The sequence below is a fragment of the Acomys minous genome (genome assembly GCF_964271855.1).
Source record: "Acomys minous genome assembly, chromosome: 2".
Taxonomy (NCBI): domain Eukaryota; kingdom Metazoa; phylum Chordata; class Mammalia; order Rodentia; family Muridae; genus Acomys; species Acomys minous.
In genome coordinates this window covers 13,896,182-13,918,333 of record NC_140484.1, presented here as the reverse complement: position 1 = coordinate 13,918,333, position 22,152 = coordinate 13,896,182, and the positions used below count along the sequence as shown (strand labels likewise).

The 22,152-nt window shown below is 41.3% G+C and overlaps 1 protein-coding gene across 4 annotated transcripts in view; it reads right to left on the bottom strand.

The window, feature by feature from the left end:
• Positions 1 to 22,152, bottom strand: part of NT5C2 (5'-nucleotidase, cytosolic II) — a 125,451-nt gene that overhangs the window by 31,010 nt on the left and 72,289 nt on the right. For all 4 annotated transcript variants that reach the window (XM_084763208.1, XM_084763209.1, XM_084763211.1 and 1 more), the window contains one exon: positions 5,258 to 5,331. In XM_084763208.1, the coding sequence (XP_084619334.1) occupies positions 5,258 to 5,331 (74 nt within the window). The remainder of the gene's footprint in view (positions 1 to 5,257; positions 5,332 to 22,152) is intronic.

Here is a 22,152-nt window from a genome sequence, read left to right as displayed (position 1 = left end):
AGCTGCCCAAATGACTAAAATAGCATATTTAATTAAAATTAATAACCTTCCCCCGTTATCTTCTAATAGTTTGAATGTTTTTTATTAGGCAAGGTAACACACAAAAGGTGTAGCTGGTCTTTTGCTACTTATTGGTTGTTTTTTTTTTTTTCGTTTTCCCACTCTTTATTCTCCCCTCACCCCCTTTACCCCCGATTACTATATAGGAGAGAAAGAACAATAAAGGGGAGCGAGAAGAGAAAGACTGAGATCTGTGAATCTAATTTCTTTCTTCTTTAAGCACAACTACTAACAAACCCCAACCAAGCCGTCTGAATTACCAACAACCACCAAGCCCACGTCTTGGGGCCCTAGCATTTATATACCCTCTGAAAAGTTCCCAGAATTCCAAACACCACACAATCAAACTATCTGCAGCTAGCAAAACCACGCCTCTGCTAGAGCGCAAGGCAAATCATAGTCAGCTGCTGCAGACAGTCTGAAGCAGCTCCATATCCCACACCTGGGATTAAAAAATATATAATATTAACGTGTTTCTTAAAGAAACCAAAATCCCAGAACTGTCACTACATTCACTCTCTTCTGTTTTAAGCCAGTAATTATTCTGGATGTATCAGGAAATTATAAACAGAGACTTTTCAATGAAATGAGCACTTTTCAGCTCAGTGCCAATGTTTTCAGGAGACCACTCCTGCTCAACTCTATTTTTATCAGTTTTATGGTATCTAACAGCTTTTCATTTCCTGTGGACATATAAACAAATCAATGTCCCCAACACAAAACTTTTGCTGGCTTCCATTCTGATGGAATGTAGAAGCTGATTTAATTTCACAGCTTTTTCTATAATCCAGTGACTCTTGGCTGCTACTGTTTCTTTCTCAGTAATATTCAGAAAATTTAAAGTTAGCAGATCACTATTTAGTCTATTCTTTGGTGTGGGGGGGTATTCTGTATTTTTTTTTATAAGCATTTCCTTTAAGGTGCAATTAGATCTTTCCACAACTGCTTGTTTGTGGAATTATGTGGTATACCTGCAATGTACTTTATATTATAATATGCAAACAATTGCTTCATCTTATAAACAAAAATTCTAATGCTCTGAGGAAAGTTACCAGATGTCGGAATTGTACAAAGAATGATTCATAAAGAATACAGACTCGGTTATGCCACCACATACCTGTGATCCTAGCACTGAGAAGGCTGAGGGAAGATAATAAAGTCAAGGCCAGCCAAGCCAGAGAACAAAACCCACTCTATTTCAAAAATACATACATACATACATACATACATACATACATACATACATACAAGAGTATTTAGCCTAAACACTCAAACCTTAAAGACAGACACAGACAAGCACACACCTCTTAATCAGTGTACCTCAAAGCACAGTTTCCTAATGAAAGGCCTTCTAACTTCAAAGAGGTGAGTTTCTGGTTCTGTTTTGCTCTTGTGTGTTTTAACAGTGTCAAAAGTTACTCAGTTACTTTTAATGACAACCATTCAGGAAAGTAACTTTTATATTGTAAAGTTTTGTGTATTTAACTTTTTTAATTTTAAAAATTATTTTATTTTTGTACATATACATTTCTTTTATTACACATATATACAATAGACTACCTATGGCAAGAAGATCCGTAGCACAATCAGGAACTATATAGATGTTGCATTCTTAGTGTTTTGGCTGTTTGTATGTGACAGCCTTGAAGAAGACATCTTTCCTGTCTTGGTGCGTCTAAATGTCTGACTGTGAGTCAGTCTCCTCACATACTGTCATTGTCAACTTAGCACACCTGTCTCATTTCCACCACAGACAGAATTGCGCCTTAAACAAAGGGGCTTGGATGCAACACAGGGTACGCAAATCCTCAGGAGCTCCTGCCTCACAGATATGTCTGTCAGGTATATTGGGCCAGAAGGCTGAAGAAGATGCTCCAATGTTATAGAGAGTTTTGGGTGATTACTCAGGTAGCAAACTGTCTCTGTCATCTTCTCATTTGGAAAGCTACTAACCTGCACTCCATGCATACTCAGGTAATCAAGTTTACTCTTTCTCAAGTCTCTGAGGGAGCTAAAGACCAGGTAGCTTAGTTTTACAACGAAGCTTAAATGTTTAGGGGTTACGATGTTTTTAGAACTTTTTTCTTTTTAAAGACGGATCTCATTCCACCTGCCCACAATGGTCTCAAACTTCCGGACTCAAGCAATCCTTTAGCCTTAGCTTTCTAAGTGCTGAGGCTATGAGTGAGTACTGCTACATCTAGCTAAATACAATTTTTTAAAAAAAGTTTCTGGAAGTGTTTTCCCCCTGAGTATTGTAACTGCACCTGTGTGTGTTAAATACATGTTCAGGTGCTCAACCTGATCTCTCAAACCTATTACTTTTAAGTTAAATGACATTGTGACAATGTTGTCAATATTTTAAGTTCTGAAGAGATATACCTATAGACTGACACATTGACTATTTCAACTATATCTCAGAGACAGAAGGGAAGAATGTTCCCTTTTAAGAATGTTCATCCTTAAAAATTTTTTCTTTCTTTTTTTTAAAACAAGATTTGTTTATTATATATATAGTGTTCTGCCTGCACACCAGAAGAGGACACCTGATCTCACTATAGATCATTGTGAGCCACCATGTAATTGCTGGGAACTGAACTCAGGACCTTTGGGAGAGCAGGCAGTGCTCTTAACCTCTGTGCCATCTCTCCAGCCCCAATGTTAGTCTTTTAAGGAGACTGTAATAATGAACAATGCTAATCCTCTAGTTTTTAAAAAGCCTTTGTATACTGTACATGCAACCATTTGATAAAAAATGAACACACGTCCTATTTGTTTACAAATAAAGTATTAATGGGTTAGAGAGATGGCTAAATGGTTGAGAGTATGTGCTGTTCTTCAGAGGACCTAAATTCAGCTCCCAGCACCCAAGTCAGAACGTTTACAACCACCGGGAACTGCAGCTCTAGAGGATCTGATGCTCTCTTCTGGCCTTGGTGGTCACCTGCATTCACATGCACACACCCACACACAGATGTTTGTACACATAATGAAAAATAAAACAAATCTTCTTTTTAAAAAAGAGTTAAATGTTATGAAGCAGGGGCGGAGAGTGGGGAGAGCGATAGCTCAGTAGTAAAGCATTTGTCTAGCATGACCAAGGCCCTAGGTTTAACTCCTAGTATCATAATCAAACAAACATGGAAGTGGGGGTAAATATGTTGCTGGGTGTGGGGGCTCATGTCTGCAATTCAATACTTACAACCCCCATAATCCCATAATAATGAAATATTAAAAACTTTAGTAATTAACTTTGTGGCAGAGTAATTTGTGAGAAATGCAAAAATTCATCTTTAAGCTGAACAATGTGACACATGCCTAAAATCTCAGCTCTTGGGAAGCAAATGAAAAAGATCCATGCAAGTTCCAAGCCAGTTCGCTCATGCATCCCAGGTCAGCCTGCACAAGTGAGTCCCTGGTCAGCCTGCACAAGTGAGTCCCTGGTCAGCCTGCACGAGTGAGTCCCTGGTCAGCCTGCACGAGTGAGTCTCAGGTCAGCCTGCACAAGTGAGTCCCTGGTCAGCCTGCACGAGTGAGTCCCTGGTCAGCCTGCATGAGTGAGTCCCAGGTCAGCCTGCACGAGTGAGTCCCTGGTCAGCCTGCACGAGTGAGTCCCTCCCTGGTCAGCCTGCATGAGTGAGTTCCAGGTCAGCCTGCATGAGTGAGTCCCTGGTCAGCCTGCATGAGTGAGTCCCAGGTCAGCCTGCATGAGTGAGTCCCAGGTCAGCCTGCATGAGTGAGTCCCTGGTCAGCCTGCATGAGTGAGTCCCAGGTCAGCCTGCACGAGTGAGTCCCAGGTCAGCCTGCATGAGTGAGTCCCAGGTCAGCCTGCATGAGTGAGTCCCAGGTCAGCCTGCATGAGTGAGTCCCTGGTCAGCCTGCATGAGTGAGTCCCAGGTCAGCCTGCATGAGTGAGTCCCAGGTCAGCCTGCATGAGTGAGTCCCTGGTCAGCCTGCACGAGTGAGTCCCTGGTCAGCCTGCACGAGTGAGTCCCAGGTCAGCCTGCATGAGTGAGTCCCAGGTCAGCCTGCACGAGTGAGTCCCTGGTCAGCCTGCACGAGTGAGTCCCTGGTCAGCCTGCACGAGTGAGTCCCAGGTCAGCCTGCACGAGTGAGTCCCAGGTCAGCCTGCATGAGTGAGTCCCAGGTCAGCCTGCATGAGTGAGTCCCAGGTCAGCTTGCACGAGTGAGTCCCTGGTCAGCCTGCATGAGTGAGTCCCAGGTCAGCCTGCATGAGTGAGTCCCTGGTCAGCCTGCATGAGTGAGTCCCAGGTCAGCCTGCACGAGTGAGTCCCAGGTCAGCCTGCATGAGTGAGTCCCAGGTCAGCCTGCATGAGTGAGTCCCAGGTCAGCCTGCATGAGTGAGTCCCAGGTCAGCCTGCATGAGTGAGTCCCAGGTCAGCCTGCACGAGTGAGTCCCTGGTCAGCCTGCACGAGTGAGTCCCTGGTCAGCCTGCACGAGTGAGTCCCAGGTCAGCCTGCACGAGTGAGTCCCTGGTCAGCCTGCACGAGTGAGTCCCAGGTCAGCCTGCATGAGTGAGTCCCAGGTCAGCCTGCATGAGTGAGTCCCAGGTCAGCTTGCACGAGTGAGTCCCTGGTCAGCCTGCATGAGTGAGTCCCAGGTCAGCCTGCATGAGTGAGTCCCTGGTCAGCCTGCATGAGTGAGTCCCTGGTCAGCCTGCATGAGTGAGTCCCAGGTCAGCCTGCATGAGTGAGTCCCAGGTCAGCCTGCACAAGTGAGTTCCAGGTCAGCCTGCACGAGTGAGTCCCAGGTCAGCCTGCATGAGTGTGTCCCTGGTCAAATTGAAGTATAGTGTAACACTTGCTCAAAAAAGTTTTCCTATTTTTGAAAAACAGCTTAAAATAATTAGAGCCAAAATATATATGCCCAAATATATATATATATATATGCATTTATTCATTAACCTATACTTTTATTTAAAAGGTGGAGTTTTTTCAAACAAGAGTTTTAAAGTAAATTAGAACTTTTAAAAATTATCTGTATAAGCTCAGGAAACAACTCTCAAGAATACAGGGTAATTTTAGTGTTCACATATCTCAATGGAAAGACAATCTGACAAAAGCTTCTTGTAGCCAAAGAAATGATTATATGAACAATTGACTATTAAACTGCCTGCAGACCCACTATGTTATATCAAGACCAGCAATTCTTAAGAAATCAAAAATCATTACTCACCAGCAAGGGTATAATCCATATCAAAACCAAAACACTTTATTTTTTCCATGGCTAAACTTCGGTTCACAAACACCCTACAGAAAAAAAATTAAGAAAATCATATATCTTGATTAACATTGAAATTTAATTAAGTTATTTTACTGTTTTCTATACTGTCATTTTATTTTCCCAATTGACTTTATGTTACTGTATATATTTAAGGTGTTTAACTTGATGACTTGACATTACACACACACACACAGTGACTACTGGGGACCAAGCAACTGAAACATACTATGTGGTTAGCTCCTTCCTCTCTCCTCTGCCTCCTAGTACACCAGATTATTACCTGTGCTCATACTGTACTTACAAGTCTTAGACAAATGCATCCTGGATAACTGTGGTTATGTATCTTGCTCCTAATCTCTAGTTTACTCTATATCTATGTATTTAACATTTTTCTTACATTTTACATGTGATATTATGCAGTATTTTTCCTGTGTTTGGTGTATTAACTCAGTACAATGTCATCTAAGTTCATCAAGGTAGTTGCAAATGGTAGATTTTCTCTTTTACAGCTAAGTAACGGTCCTCAGATGAATGTGCAGAGCTCATAGTCACCCTGCATCTATGGATGGATACTGTGGTTCTCTCTGTATCTTGATTATTGTGAATAATAATGCAATGAATACCAGAAAGCATCTAACAAGGTGGGTGACCTCATTTAGTTTAGGTACTTCTGGCTCATAAGGTATTACTTTAATTTCTTTGGGAAACTTGGTGCCATTTTTCACTATAGATACAACAATTTTATGCCACATCCTTGTATATCTAATTATGATGTTGATTTGAGCCTCTGTAATGATTCCATGATCTGTAATTTTAAATACCATTTCATGTATCTGTTGGCAATGTATATGTCTTCCTGAAAAAAAGTCTATTCAGGTCCTTTGCCTATTTTTCAACTGAGTGTTCTTTTCTGATATTCCTCTGTTTCCATTTAGATAACAGAAGGTAGGAGGGGACTTCTAACAGCTCGGCCCAGTGATAAGGTAGGCCCAGTGCTGACGAAATCAAAGGCTACGGCAGGAGTAACACTGGACCCCAGGAATTCAAAGCCAGACTAGACAACATAACAAAAAATAAATAGCTGGCTATGTTGGGAATCCCTGTATCCCTAGTAGTGGGGAGTCTAAGGCAGGAAGATCACAAATTCCAGGCCAGTCTAAGCTACATACAGACCCTGTCTCAAAATAAAACAAAAGCCAAAGTAAATACACAAATAGTAAGGGAAGTAAGCCAGGTGTGGAGGAGCATTTAGGAGGCTGGGGCAAGCCAATCTCATGTTTAAACCAGTCTGGGCTATACGGTGCAAGCTTGTCTAAAATTAAAATAAAACAAAAACCTCCCTAGTCTGAGGAGCATAGCAAAGATAATGCCCTAGGTTCAATCCCAGGCACAACATAAAACCAGGCATGGTAGCATACACCTGTAATCCCAGGTGGAGGCAGGATATGCAGAAGTTCAAGGTCATCCTCAACTACATAGTGAACTCAAGTCTAGCCTAGAGACTACATGTGACCCAAATATCTGCACGCATATATGCACACACACAATTTTTAAAAACTTCTTGACAAACTCATAAACTTGGTGTTACAAGTTATATTAAAATGGACAGTTTAAAGAACAAGTTTTCAAAGGCTCCTTTAAAATAATTCAGTTGAAAACTTACATGCAAAACTATTATTTAGTTTCCATGAAAAATATTCGCATCTCATGAATGTACCTGCTACCACATATAGGTCAGCTCCATAAATCTCTTAGATTCTGAAAGAAGTATTACATAAACTATTTATATTTCCCCTGAGAAAATCTAGAATTTTTCCTGGGGGGGGTGGCAGGTGTGGTGGCAAACACCTTTTAACCCAGCAGACGCAAGCAGATCTCTGTGAGTTTCAGTTCCAAATCAGCCAGGCCAACACAGAGAAACTTTGTCTTAAAAAAACAAAACAAAACAAAAACCCCTAGTTTATAGGAAATCATTATTTCATATTGACTTAAGTAAGGGAAAGGAAGAAAAAGAATATTGACAGCTGAAAGAAAAAGGGAACTAGAGAAATGATACCTACTCAAACCTCCTTGTTGTTATTATTTTGAGGTGCTAGAAAAGCAAACACAGGGTTTGTACATCAAGCACATCACAGAGCTACAAACCCAAACAAACAAACCAACTCTATAAAAACAGAAGTACTTAACTCCAAATACCACAGTGATCCTCCCAAGTTTTACCCTGCTTTTTTACTTAAAACAAAATCTACTTCATTATTGACAATCCCCACCTACATAAATCCTTTTGAGAACAGCAGAGGTGAAAGACACAAAATAAAGGTTCTAAGAACTAAAGGCTACTATTACCGCTGGGGCTTTTCAAACAGGCTCATGTCAGGCAAAGGGGCGACTGTAAAATCCTTGCCCAGAGCCCTAACAGCTGACATGCCTAAAATATCCTAAGAGAATACAGGCAGATGAGCTGAGGAAGATTTTTCTTCCACATTATATTCTAAGAAAGAGATACAGAACCAAATAATTTTTAAAAAGAGGTTTCAATTTTGGTAGAAAACGGATGTTAGCTGGTTTTAGATGCAGCTGAAGTAGTGAGGATGACACTAATGTAGAAAAGTTTCAAGCAAAGCTCCTTTCTTGGTCAGGAAAAAAGACTGTACCTGCATAGCAACAAAAATCTGTCAAAGCACACACCTTTTCAAAAGACAGCAAGAGCAGGGTATCCTTGTTAACTCTGGGAATAACATCCTTCAGGAATACAAAAATCTGGTTTTGCCAAAATAATCATTGTTCAATATCCACCAAGTCATATTTTTCATTCCTCTTTGACTTAACTAACCACATTACCTATTCAATCAACATATTTGTGCTACAACACACATCTCATTTTGTGCTATATATCATGAAAATTGTCTTTTGGGGGTAGCCAGAGCTACAAAACTTCATATGGTCTTAAAATTAAGAAGTAAGATCTGGCAAGTGGGTAAAAGCACTTGCTGCCAAGCATAGCAACCTAAGTTCAATCTTAGGAACATCATCAAAGAAGAGAACTCCTTTCCAGCTCTTCTGTCCAACCCAGGTGTCCTTGGGCCTCTCCAAGTGCCTGCAGTGGCTTGCATTCCCATATATACACATATTCACACACGGACATGTACACACAACATATTAATAAAACATTTTAATTAGGAAATAATACCTTTTAGTAAAAACTTCCATCAAATATATTCTTTCTCTTTTCATTCAAAACAACTACTCTAACTCACAGAATCAGCCCGCACACTTAAGGAGAGAGTCCCCCCCACGCCATCTTCCTTTTGTTATGGTCTGGATGGGAGAACCTCACGTACATCCTCATCCCTCCTTTTCATTAGCTACCTACACTGTGAAGCACAGCAGGAGGAGCTCCACAGAATGAATCTAATTCACTGTGTAAGCAAAGCTGTAAGAATCAAAGGGGCAGCTGTGTTACAGAGAACTGGGCCAAATACAGGTGCTGCGTGTATGCACTCACTTCACAAAGACGGTAAACACCCAGCGCTGAAAGAGAAGCCTTGGGCACAGAAGAGAACCTAAGGCTGGCCTCACACATCTCAGGACAGTCCTCAACAGACACTTATCTCTCAGTCTGAGACTAACGGCCATTCTCTGCTGAGTTTATAAACTCAACAAAGTGTAAGATATTATGTCAAATACAAGGTACTGACAAAAAGACAAGCTCACATATTTCAAAACAAATATATTTGTGTACTTAAGAGAATCACAATTTTCTACGAGTCCCAAGACTTTCTGCACATCTGCCAATGCCAGTCTACCGTAATCTTTTACTAAATCATTAGCTACTAGAATAATTTTACCTGTGTTCTAGAGCATGAACATATCTATAAAAATCAAAGGCATGTTTTAAAATCTGTAATTATCAACCAAAACCTCATGACTGAACTGAGAACCCAATCATAAGGCAGAACCATAAATCCAACCATCAGCCGCAATTCCCACAAGCCAGCCACTGTGAGCCGACACCTGAGCATTAACAGGAGATACACAGGAACACTGTAAAACTAAACACAGACTTCAATAAAAACACGTTTAGCAGTATTTACTGTCATATCCCACAGCAGTAAGGCAAAAACCTGAAGAAATTCCATTCAAATACAAATATTAGCTGCAAGAAATATAAAATCATTACTATAATGTGCTTTAAGAAGAAGATCTAAGAGTCTCAGACTTAACATAAACATGCAACTTAACTATATTTGGAATTCTGTAAACAGCAAATTCTACTTGGTTTGGATTTGACAATAAATTCAGAGCACAATTACCTCATCTGTCACTGGTTTCCGTTTTGCAAACTGAAACTGTCTGGGTAGTTTCTGAAGTCACATAACAAGATTCTTCTTAAAATTCCTAATACAATTTTTAGTGTGTGTGATGCTAACCTAACTTCAAAAAGACTGTTCCGCCTGAACCAGGCCTCTCAACACCATGTATCTTCTGAGACAGTGTGGGAGAAAACACCTCTGTGTCTAATTTAACTTGTCATTGGATATCACTGTTGCTCCACACAAATCCATTTGGAATAGAATTTCTCTGGCAATGGTGAACTTTATCTGTAACTCCTCCCTTTGCTTAGGAGTCACAGTTTCCTGGCCAAGTGCCCAACAACAGTTACTGCAACAACAAATGAGAGTAAAAACTCGGCTGTAAAATGTTCTTGGACATCTGTTCTCCCTGTGAGCAGCTGCCATTATGCATCTGAACTGCTCGCTGGGAAGAGCTTCTAAGTGCACCCGAGTAGGCACACTGGCACCATGAACTTAGTGAAGTGGGGTCATGTCTTCAGCGTCAGCACTTCGGCGGGGGCAAGGGACCGGCCACAAGCACGGCCACGGTAACGTTTCAAAGTTGAAGAGTTTGCGTCCTCAGCACAGGAAGCAGTGCTTCAGTCTCCTAAGAGTATCAGAGAAACCCAGGACTGAGGCGAATACAGAGCAGAACTTAAGGTGATTCAGACTAACAGTATCACTGGCTATGAAGCTTACCTATAGTGCACACGAGCTAGAAGCGGGGGTGTGGGTGCTCAAGAAAAGGCAGAGCATTAGAAGGAGACTCTACGTAAAGCTTGACCCTCAGCGGGCTCTACCCATGACAAGGCAAGGGTGCACACATATGCAACACAGGAGTCCACAGAGAAATGTGTGCGTTTACCCTCCACACTCTCTAAGGGAGAGAGGAAAACATCCCCTCAGAAGTGAGCAAGTCACACTACCAAGATGGTTGATATTGCTCCCAGATGGCTGAAAGAAGCAAAAATAAACCCTACCTAGAAGAATTCAACCTGAATTCTAGGTGGCATTTTGCCCAACTTAAAAAAAAAAAAGTGTGTTAAAAGCAAGGGAAAAATCCTACAAGATAATGTGTAATGTTTATTATCTTTTCACCAAAGGTTTTGAAAGTGCACTTTAAGGAAATTCATTTAAATGTTGGGGGAAGAGCCAGCACGCAGGTAAAAGGGCCTGCTAACAAGCTTGAGGGCCTGAGTTTGATCCCAGAATTCACATAGTAGAAGAGAACCAACCCCCACAAGTTGTCTTCTGACCTTCATATACACATCATGGCACAAGTGAATGATACACACATGTGCACCCCCAAATTAATTGAACAAATGTATAAAATTATTGGGGGTGGAATGTCTGATCACTTGCTTAGCATGCACAAAGTCCTAGGTTTCATGGAGATAGAGAGCATTCTAACAACTTTAAGGTAGAATTTACCCATTTAAAAAAAAAACAGGGGGCCTGAAGAGATGGCTCAATGGTTAAGAGCATTGGCTGCTCTTCCAGAGGACCCGGGTTCAAGTCCCAGCACCCACATGGCAGCTCACAACTGTCTGTAATTCAAGTTCCAGAGGATCCGACTCCCTCACACAGACATTCATGTAGTCCAAAAAGCAGATGTACATTAAAAATAAATAAATATTTAAAAAATCAGCTGGAGCCAGGTGTGGTGCTGCATGCCTTTAATCCCAGCACTCAGGGAGGCAGAGGCAGGTGGATCACTGTGAGTTTGAGGTCACCCTAGTCTACAAAGGGAGTCCAGGACAGCCAAGGCTACACAGAGAAACCCTGTGTTGAGGGGAAAATCAGCTGGGAAAGAAGCTGAGGCAGGACTGCTTGGACCAGAAGTCAGGGCAGCCTTGGCAACGTCATTTCAGGAAAAAGAGAAAGAAAATAAATAAGGCGCAACTGTATTGCCTGTAAGGTTGGTAAATTCTGACAACTGTATATAATCCTACAACAACTACCACTATTTCCTTTAATCAAAAAAAAAAAAATGGTCTTTCATAACACCTTCCACAACTCCTAACTCTAAAGGACCACAAAGCTCACTGCTTTTTTTTTTTTAACCTCTCCGTGTATGAGCAGGTTTGTGGGGGAGAAGGGAAGAGTCAGGGGATCATTCCTCAGGGGCCATGCACCTCTGGGGTTTGGGGTTTGGTATCATGTGATTGCGTGTACAGTTTGTGTGTGCATGGGGGAGGAGGCGTGTATAACAGCTGACATTAGATGTCTTTCTCAACTGCTCTCCACCTAGCTTTCTGAGACATGGTCTCTCACTGAGCCTGCAGCACATCTACATGGCAAGCTGACTAGCCAATGAGCTCAAGAAACCTCCTGTCTCCACCCCCACTTCCACCAGATGCTGAGATTACAGATAAACACCTCACTCCCTGGCTTTTACATGGATGCTGAGAGCTGAACTCAAGTGCCTGTACAGTAAGCACTTCCCTGACTGAGCCAGCTCCATAGTTTATCAGTACAGTGTCCATGTAAATAGCATTACATATGGGGCTGTGTATCTGGCTTCATTTACTTAGCACAGTACTCTTGACATTCATCCATGCTGCTGCATATTTCATAATTACTTCCTTTATTTTTAGGTATTCCATTGTATAGATATACCACACTTTACTTATCCTCCCAATTTGGGTTGTTTCCAGGTTGGGACTATTCTAAATAATGCTGTGATGAAAAGCATCACATATAAATTTCCAAGGACATATACTTTCATTTTTCTTGGGCAAATATCTAAAAGTGGAATTACTAGGGTGATACAGTATATTTAACTTGAAAAGATACTGTCAACTTTTAACTTGCAGTCCCAATAGCAATGCATGAGGTACAGCTGTTCTACACTGTCAGTTTACTGGATGACCATGGTGTAAGGGCTGAAGCAGGGCCTCACACATGCTACCCAAGCATTCTGTCACTTAGCTACGTCCCTGGTACACATACTCCTGTCGGTATTTTTAACTTTAGACAGTCTAATGTGTGTGCAATGGCATTTCATTGTGGTTTCAACCCACAGTTCCCTGATGACTAAGCATCTTTTCACAGGCTTATCTGGCATTTCTTGCTTTCCCCCCTACTCAAGTGGGTTTTTTTCCATTTTTAAGATGTGCTGTTTGTCTTATGTGCAGTAAGAGTTGTTTTTCATGTATTTTGGATATAGGTTTATGAGAACACACTACATTATCACATACAAATATGACAATTTTTCCCATAGTCTACAGCTTTCCTTTTTGTTTTTTTTTTGGGGGGGGTTGTTTGTTTGTTTTTTTCTTTTTTTTTTTTTTTTTAGTGATGGCTTTCAAAAAACAAGGTTTTTTTTGTTTTGTTTTGATGATGCCAATTTTATCTATTTAGTCTTTTACATGGGTTTTTTGTTTTTGTTTTTGTTTTTTTTCCGAGACAGAGTTTCTCTGTGTAGCCTTGGCTGTCCTGGACTCACTTTGTAGACCAGGCTGGCCTCGAACTCACAGCGATCCACCAGCCTCTGCCTCCCAAGTGATGGAATTAAAGGCGTGCAACACCACGCCCGGCTAGTCTTTTATATGTTTTAACTAAATAAAATTTTCCTTATACAAGGTGACAAATATGTAATTCACTTTGCATTGTTTCTATATGTGTGTTTTTATATAGGCTGAGCTCAGTTGGTAGAGTGCTCACCTAGCATGCGCGAAACTCTGGGTTTGCTCCCCAGTACTGCATAAACTGGGTGCAGTGGTTGCATGGCTGTCATCCCAAGGTTTGGGGAGATAGAACCAAGAGGATCAGAAGTTCAAGGTTACCCCACACACACCTAGAAACTTTGAGGTGAAGCTAAAATACACAGATTCTGTCAAAAACAAACAAAAAAGCAAACACCCAAAAACAAAAACCAAAACAAAACCCTAGCATCTCACTAAAATCCCTGGTGTCGTTGCTGAAAACCATGACTACACATAGGATCGATCGATTTCCTATTTGATCCTGTGATCTTTGCATCTATCCTACTAATACCAAACTGTCTCAGTTCCCATGGTCATGTAATGACAGGGCACACCATGTGAACATCAGACAGTGTGTTTACACAAACGAAGATGGCACAGGTCAATCATTCCACACGATCTCAATGTAATCAAGAGGGGCAGTAAATACGAGCCACATGAGGTTGCTGATAGAATAACACAGCCTTGCTGTAACTTATTCTCTGTGTGTGTGTTTATGTGTATGTTTGTGCGTGCAGATATGCATGGATATACGGAGGCCAGAAAACAACCTTGAGTATAATTACTAAGGTGCCACCTATCTTCTTTTTCTTTTTTCTTTTCGAGGCAAAGTCTCTCACTACTCTGGAACTCTCCAAATAAGCAGGATGGCTGGCCAGTGAGGCCCACAGATTCCAGGGCTGGGATTACAGAATGTACTACCACTCCTAATTTTTTCACAGAGCTTCTGAAGATCAAACTCAGGCTCTCCACTTTTCCAGCCACAAACATTTTTATAAGTAGAAAGAATGCACTTTAAAATAATAATGCATATGCATAGCATAATGAATCCATAAAGTACTAATATGACTATTGATAATCAAGCAGTATATACTATACATAATTACATGGGCTTTACTTTATATGGCTGGCAGCACAATTGATCTGTTTACTCCAGCATAAGTAATGCATTGTGCATTGACCTCACATCACTAACAACTGGGAACTTTCATCTCCATCATGCTCTTATTTATGGGGTCACTCTCAATACACGGTCTGTTTCTGCGAAGCATCATCATTTTGTGGCACACTAAGTATTCATAGATGCCACAATGTAACAGATTGCTGAATATTAATGATAAAAACAGTGGCTGTAAGGACTCTAAGCAAGTCATTCAGGTACACACAATCCCAACACTTGGAAAGTAGAGACAAGAGGACTAAGAGTTCAAGGCTAGCCTCTGGTACAAAATAAGTTAAAGTCCAGCCTGGACTATACGAAACCTTGTTTCAAAAAAACAAAAATCATTGCAAAGCACAAAATTTATGTAATTATTTCCAAAAACAGCAACAACTAATACAGCTAATTGATTCTGTTTACATAACCCATGTTCTTTAAAGGTACCGTCCCATCATCAAGAGAGATAAACTTAGAAAACCAGCTTACCCCTCTAAGGTGCCCTTTTGATCTATACTCCTCTAACTTTTTCTTTCTTTCTTTCTTTCTTTCTTTCTAGAGATTTATTTATTCTGTACACAGTGTTATGTCTGCATGTACACCTGTAGGCCAGAAGAGGGCTTCAGATCTCATTATAAGTGGTTGTGAGCCACCATGTGGTTGCTGGGACCTCTGGAAGAGTAGTCAGTGCTCTTAACCGCTGAGCCATCTCTCCAGCCCTCAACTCTAACTTTCTAAGTATCTCTAACATCTGCTTTACCGGGGAAGGAAATAAACAATAATTGCCTGCCCCAAATTTTAACTTCATCTAGAAATATAGTTCATCTTAAATCTACAAACAAGTTTTCGAAATAACCATTATATACAGATCTGACAAATATACCAGCATCTGTGGTAATCCCTATCATAAAATGCTTTATCAACAGAAATCTCTAACAGTGCTGTAAGTGAAAACAAACAAGCAAACACAAGAACCTAAAGAAATGGTCCTTTTACAACTTCCACATTTGAAAGAAACTCCTCAAATTCAAGTGATGTCATAAAACATCAAAATGCAATACAAAATTATTTATACCCTTGTTCTTCTCTTTACTCCTAATGAAGTTTAAAAAGAGAAGTAAAATTTAAGAGAGAACAGTAGTAAAGTGGATCAATTAATTTTACTTTGCCCATAATAAATGATTCAGCTTAAATTAACTATGAGTGCAAGATCCTAGAGCCATTTCAAAACTCCATACAGGACAAAAGGACTGGCAAAGGAATGGCTCCCGAGAAAGCCTAGAAATGAAAAGACCAACAGTACCTGGTAATTAACTTGCCACTTAGTTAACTCATTGCAAAGGTTACAAAATGAGAGTCAATAAAAGACTCTGAATCATCTGAGAAAGAATACAAAAATGAAAATTAACACAGCTACGTTACATTATAAGTTGAAGAGAATAAAGCGATTGCACTTGGGAGTTATTTTTGCTTCCATTGTTCAGAAACAGAATCAGACGCTGCTTTTCAATCTTTCACCCCATTTTCTAAAAGTCCGATTTTTAAAATGCCTTTAAAATCTTAAACCTCACTGAATTCTTTGTAGGCTACCACTGTTTGCTTCCAATCTCTATACCCAAAAACAAAAGCACGTTCTATAAGGGGAAAAGCAGGAGTACTTAATGCTTTCTTTCAAAACAGCATAGTATCTTTACAATAGATTATATATTAACACACTATTAGCTCTGGTTGAATTTTGCTCCATCTGCCTCCAGCTCCTAACTCAGACTGGCAGCATTGCTTATTAGTCTTCAAATCCCTCAGATAACATTTCTTTACGCAGAAAAACCAGAGACGTATAAGCAGCGCACTCACCCTTCCTTAGACATCCTCAGAGCCTATTCCTCTGGATAAGAGTACAGGATCAACAAACAAGCTGCATTGATCTCCTGAGAACTGTAGCTTCCTTGTTAACGCTGGGAACACAGGCCCTGAGAGGCCCAACAAATTCAGGCACAAAGCCACCAGGCTGTATCTCGGGGACCAATATCCTCAGCTTTAAAACTTGGAAACCTACTAAGAGGTAGAGACCAGGAAGATTTACTAATGGCCTGGAAGGTTTAACACTGGCTAGTTAAGAAAGAAGACAACACAAATGCAAGGTTCTGTACGAGACAGGAACTGTTACTGGCAAACACAGAAAAAGAAAGTTTACCCCCTAAAGAGGCCCTCCAACAGCACACAAACAATACGAGCATCACAGAACACAGCAGCCCTAGTCAGTCAAAATCAGTCCATGTACTCAGAGCAGGAAAGACCAGATAAACGATTTAGTCTTAATGAACAGTTCAATTACTTTCCCCTCTTAGAAAATAAACAATGTAAGCTACTAGAAAGAAGTGCTGTGTGTTGGACGATATTACTGGAGGAATTAAAGTATTTCCACACCAAACTTTCCCCCTCTGATTTTATTAACTGTTTTTAAGGAAACTCCTGCATTAAAAATATGTATCATTTGCTCGAAACATTCAGCTCATGTGAAAAGATATTTGCAAATCTTTGATATAAAGGACAAATCTAGAACATTCTAAAAGTTAATGGCGGATCTCAGAGCAAGCTAAGGTTTGAAAGAAAAATATCTTCAACATTCCTGTCTCCTGACAAATATAATGTACAGGGTTTATGCAACAGCATGAAATACATAAAATCTCAGTTTCTGGGGAAGTTGAGGTGAAAAATCCAAAGTTTAAGTCCTGCTTGGGCCTCAATGATTTCAAGGTCAGTCTGAGTAATGTAGTGAACTTTTGTCTGAAAATAAAAACATAAAAAGTGAGTTAGGGCCAAGCATGGTGCCACATACCTTTAGTGCCAGCACTCAGCACTCAGCAGGCAGATCTCCGTAAGTTCCAGGCCACCAAGAGGTACAAGGTAAGACCTTATCTCCAAAATACAGAAAAAGAAAAAGAGGAGGAAAAAAGTAGGAGAGTAATTGCCTCATAAGTGAGCCCTGAATTTAATTCCTAATTTAAAAAAGAAGAAAAGGGCTGGAGAAATGGCTCAGTGGTTAAGGGCACTGCCTGCTCTTCCAGAGGTCCTGAGTTCAATTCCCAGTAATCACATGGTGGCTCACAACCATCTATAATGTTATCTGATGCCCTCTTCTGCAGATAAAGCACTCATATATAATAAATAAATCTTTAAAAAAATAAAATTAAATTAAAAAGAAGAAGAAAAAGGAGAAGGAGGGGAGAGGAGAGGAGGGGAGGGGAGGAACACTTAAAATGGAAAGTAAATTTTTTAATTTAAGTTAAAAACAAACAATGCCTGTTCTGGGATAAGAAGATGGCTCAGTTGACAGAGTGCCTGGTTAGGACACAAAGGCATGGACTCACTTCCTAGCATTGAATAGCCAGGCATGTTGGTATATGCTACAACCCAACACTCAAGAAGTGGAGGTAGGATACAAGAGTTTACAAACTTTGGCTACATAAGCCTGTCTCAAAAAAAGACAAAAAGAGCCAGTGAGATGACTCAGTGACTAAAACCACTGGCCATGTAAGCCTGACAATTTGAGTTAAACTGGACCCACATACAGGTAGCAGGAGAGATCTGACTCTACAGTTATTCTCTGACCTCCACATGCACTCTGTGGCACATTTGTGCGCGCACGCGCATGTGCACACACACACACACACACACACACACACGCTCGCGCGTGCGCCAAGAACCCTTCATGGTAAAAAGAACTCACCAACAGGAATAGACAGGAGCTTCCTCAATCTAATAAAGAGCAGCTATGAAAAACAAGAGCTGGGGCTGGTGGGTTGGCTCTGTGGTTACAACACTGGATGGTCTTCAGAGGACCTGTGTTCAATTCTCAGGACCCACAAAAATGGCGCACAACTCTCCGTAATTGTAGTTCCAGTGGATTTAACACCCCCTTTTGACCTCCACAGACACCAGGCACATGCATGATGCATACACACATCTTATAAAAAAATTTTAAAAACCCAAGAGCTAAAAAGCCATCCGTATTCTCAGTTTACTTCACACCATACATTCTAGACAAAACAGGCAAAAAAAATCAAAGTTCTCCAATTAGAAAATAAGAAATCAATCTCTTTCTAAAGATGACAGATTCTAATAGCTGAAAAATGCTGAAACACAACTTTACTGGAACTAATAAACTAACTCAGAAAACAGTACAATGCATTAAAACCAGAAACAGTTCTAGGGTTGGAGAGAAGGCTCACGGGCTAAATCCCTGGCTGCTCATCTAGAGGACCAGGGTTCGATTCCCAGCACACATATGGTGGCTCACAACTATTTGTAACTCCAGTGCCAGGGAAACTGAAGCCTTCTGGCCTCCTTGGGTACCAGGTTCACAAGCGGTGTACAGCCACAAATGCAAAACATGTATACACTTAAAATGATGATAGTGATACAACAGTTCTTTTCAATAAAGTATCAATGAAAAACCTAAAAACAAGATTAAAAGAGGCACTTTCATGTACTACAGCACCAGAAATAACAAAATACTTGCAAATAAATCTAACAAGAAGCTCAAGACCTGTACACTGAATACTATAAAATACCACAGAGATTAAAACCTAAAAAAACTGGAAAGACATCATACACCATGGATCAAAAGACTTCCATATTGTTAAAGTAATAATATTCCTCAAAATGATATGTACACATTCAATGAAATACCAACTAACTTTCATAAGACTTGACAAGCTTGGGGCACAGTGTTCGAAAGATGAGGACCGCAATGCATTCTGAGGAGGAGGATTGTGTTCCAGAGCTACACAGAAGTGTTCATCCCCGAGAGTGCCCTGATTAGAAGGAAACGCTTTAGCGCAGTATATTAGAAATACCCATTCTGAGATCATCCAAGATAGTGTCAATCACACACTGTGTCTGATCTGTGATACAGCAGAGACTGTACAGCCACCAAAGGACCATACTGAGAGCTTCAAAACACAGTGTTGGTGTTTCCCTGAAAGAAGGAAATCCTGTCATGTGGATCATCCATGCTCTCCCACTGCAGGACCAGGAAACCACGCTCAGGCCACCCTTTGGATTGCGCCCCAGTGCAGTACGCGCCAAGGAGATGGCGTTCGAGGAGGGAGTGCTGTTTGAGTCGAGGACTGCACCACCCACACCACAGGCTTCACGGACCTCCTTTCACGGGCCAGGACCATGCTCAGTGCCATGAACTGGATCGTGCTGAGGTGGATACTAGGGGCAGCACCGAGGCGAGACCCATGGTGGATGGAGCATGTGATGGAACCAGAGACTCAGGAGGCAGAATCAACAGAGCCACAAGTTCCCCGGGACAAGAAGCTGAGCTGGGCCAACATCAATGGTTTCTGCAAGCTACTCAACAAAGACATTGAGGGACCTCTACTTGCCACCTGCTAGATGTCCCACAAGATCCCATAGGAGTAGGAGGCCATCCAGGCCTCAACGGCCAGCAACAATCTGGTGAACTGAACGGGAGCAGGAGAGCTGACCCTGAGGACATGGAAGCAGGAAAGCTGACCCTAGGACACAAGAACAGGAGATCTGGCCCTGAGGAGGCGGGAACAGATGAGCCATGCTTGGGGACATGGGAGCCTGAGAGCAGGCCCTGCCTTGAGGACGCAGGAAATGGAAAGCTGGCCCTGCCCTGAGGACACAGAAGTGGGAAAACCAGCCCCACCCCAGGACATGGGAGGTGGAAAGCCAGCCCTGACCTGAGGACACAAGACTGTGGTATTGACATGAGGAGAGGTAATACCAGCTACATATAACTATAATACATTTATGATCCTTGATGAGGACACCAAGACCATTCAACATGAAAATAATCTTCTCAACCATGGTCTTGGGACAACTAGACAGTCCTATGAAAAGAATTAATCTGGACCCCGCCCCATCTTATGTAATAAACAAAATATAACTACAAATGGACCTAAAATCTAAGTGTAAGCTGTACGGCTGTGAAACTCTGGATGTGGGGAGGGTATTCTGTCCATAAAACCCTTGTCCTGCAAGCTTAAGGGCCTGAGTCTGGATCCCCAAATCCAAGTAAAAAGCCCCAAAGCTACTCCTGGAGGACATGCCCAGATCCCAGAGCCAGCCCTGCCATGATAACAGCTGACCATGCCACGACGACATGGGAGCTGGAGAGCGGGCCCTGCCCTAACATCACGGGTGCGGGTGAGGCGGCCCTGCCCTGAGAACAGGGCAGAGCCGCCTCACCCAAAGCTACTCCTGAGGACATGCCCAGATCCCAGAGCTGGGGACGCAAGGACAGAGGATCCCTGGAATTTTCAGGCCAGCTAGTCTTGTCAAACAGGTAAACTCTGAGTTCAGGGAAGATGCTGTCTCAAAAAGTAAAATGGAAAAGCAAATGACAACTGATGTTGACCTCCGGCCTTCATATGTACATGCACTCTGCCTCTACTCCCAAGTGCCAAGATTATACGAGTGAACTCCACATCAAGTAAGAACCATCTTTACCAAAACCCAAACCAAACCAAAATAAAAAACGCCATGTAAAGATATAACCACCCTCATAAGGAGAATAAAAGCTGAACTTACAAGGTACGTGCACTAAGGTGGCTATTCTAATCAAGAGACAACAGCAATGGTGTAAGGATGCAGGGAAACTGAAATGCTCACATACTAAAGGTAGGACTGCAAAATGATACATTAGCATGAATAATTAATGTATCAATAACTTGAGCATAGTTACCATATAATCAAGCAAATTCTACTCCTAGATACATGACCAAAACAAATGCTCATTACAAAACCTTACACAAATGTTCATGATACTGTATTTTAGTTTTAGGTTTCTACAGGTAGAAAAGGGTTTATCTGGTGTCCCAATCACAGTTTCATCACAAAAAGAGGTCAAGGCAGGAACCTAAGAGGCAGGAACAGAAGCAGAGGCCACGGAGGAAAGCTGCTTACTGGCTTGCTTATTTTGCTTTCTGATACATCCCAGAACAAGCTGACATTCCACAGAAATCATCAATTAAGGTTGCCTCTTCTCAGATGACTCTGGATTGTATTAAGTTGACAAACACAGTATATCTATACAATAAAATATTATTATGCCAATAAAGTAAGTACTGACATGGATAAACTTAAAAACATTCTGCTTGCTAGGCACAGTGCTACATGACTGTAACCTCAGCATTTAGAAGGCAGAAGCAGGAAGACTCCTATAAGTCCAAAGCTTGCCTCATCCACATAGTGTGAGAAGCCTGTCTCAATACACACACACACAAAGTAATTTTTAAAAGATTTTATCATATATGTACCAGTACTTTTCTGAGTGCATGTATGTGTACCATGTGTGTGCCTGGTAGACCAGGAGAGGAAACTAGATTCCAGTTATAGATGGTTATGAGCCACCATAGGGGTACTAAAATATTAAACCCAGGTCCTCCATAAAAGCAACAAGTGCTCTTATCTGATGAGCATTCTCTCCAAATCCATAAAAAATAATTTTTCAAAATATTTTTGTAATGCTAAGTGAAAAGAGGCCAAACATAACAGTCCACATGACCTGTGGCCCCCATTTGTATGAAATATCCAGAATAAGTAGGTCTATAGACAGAGGTGCACTGGTGTTTGCCAAGGGCTACAGGGAAGACAGAATGGAGAGTCAGTCCTGTAGAGAGACAGCTTCCTTCTGAGAGTGATGAAAACATTCTGAAAATAGACAGTGGTAAGGGTTATACATTTTTGTGAATCATTGTTGTACACTTTGCAAGGGTAAATCTTATATCCAGTCCCCTCTGATCAATTTAATTAAGGACATCTGTTCACCAAAAGACTTGATAATAAAAAGCAAGCATAGACTGGGAAATGATTTAAGACTTGGTACTA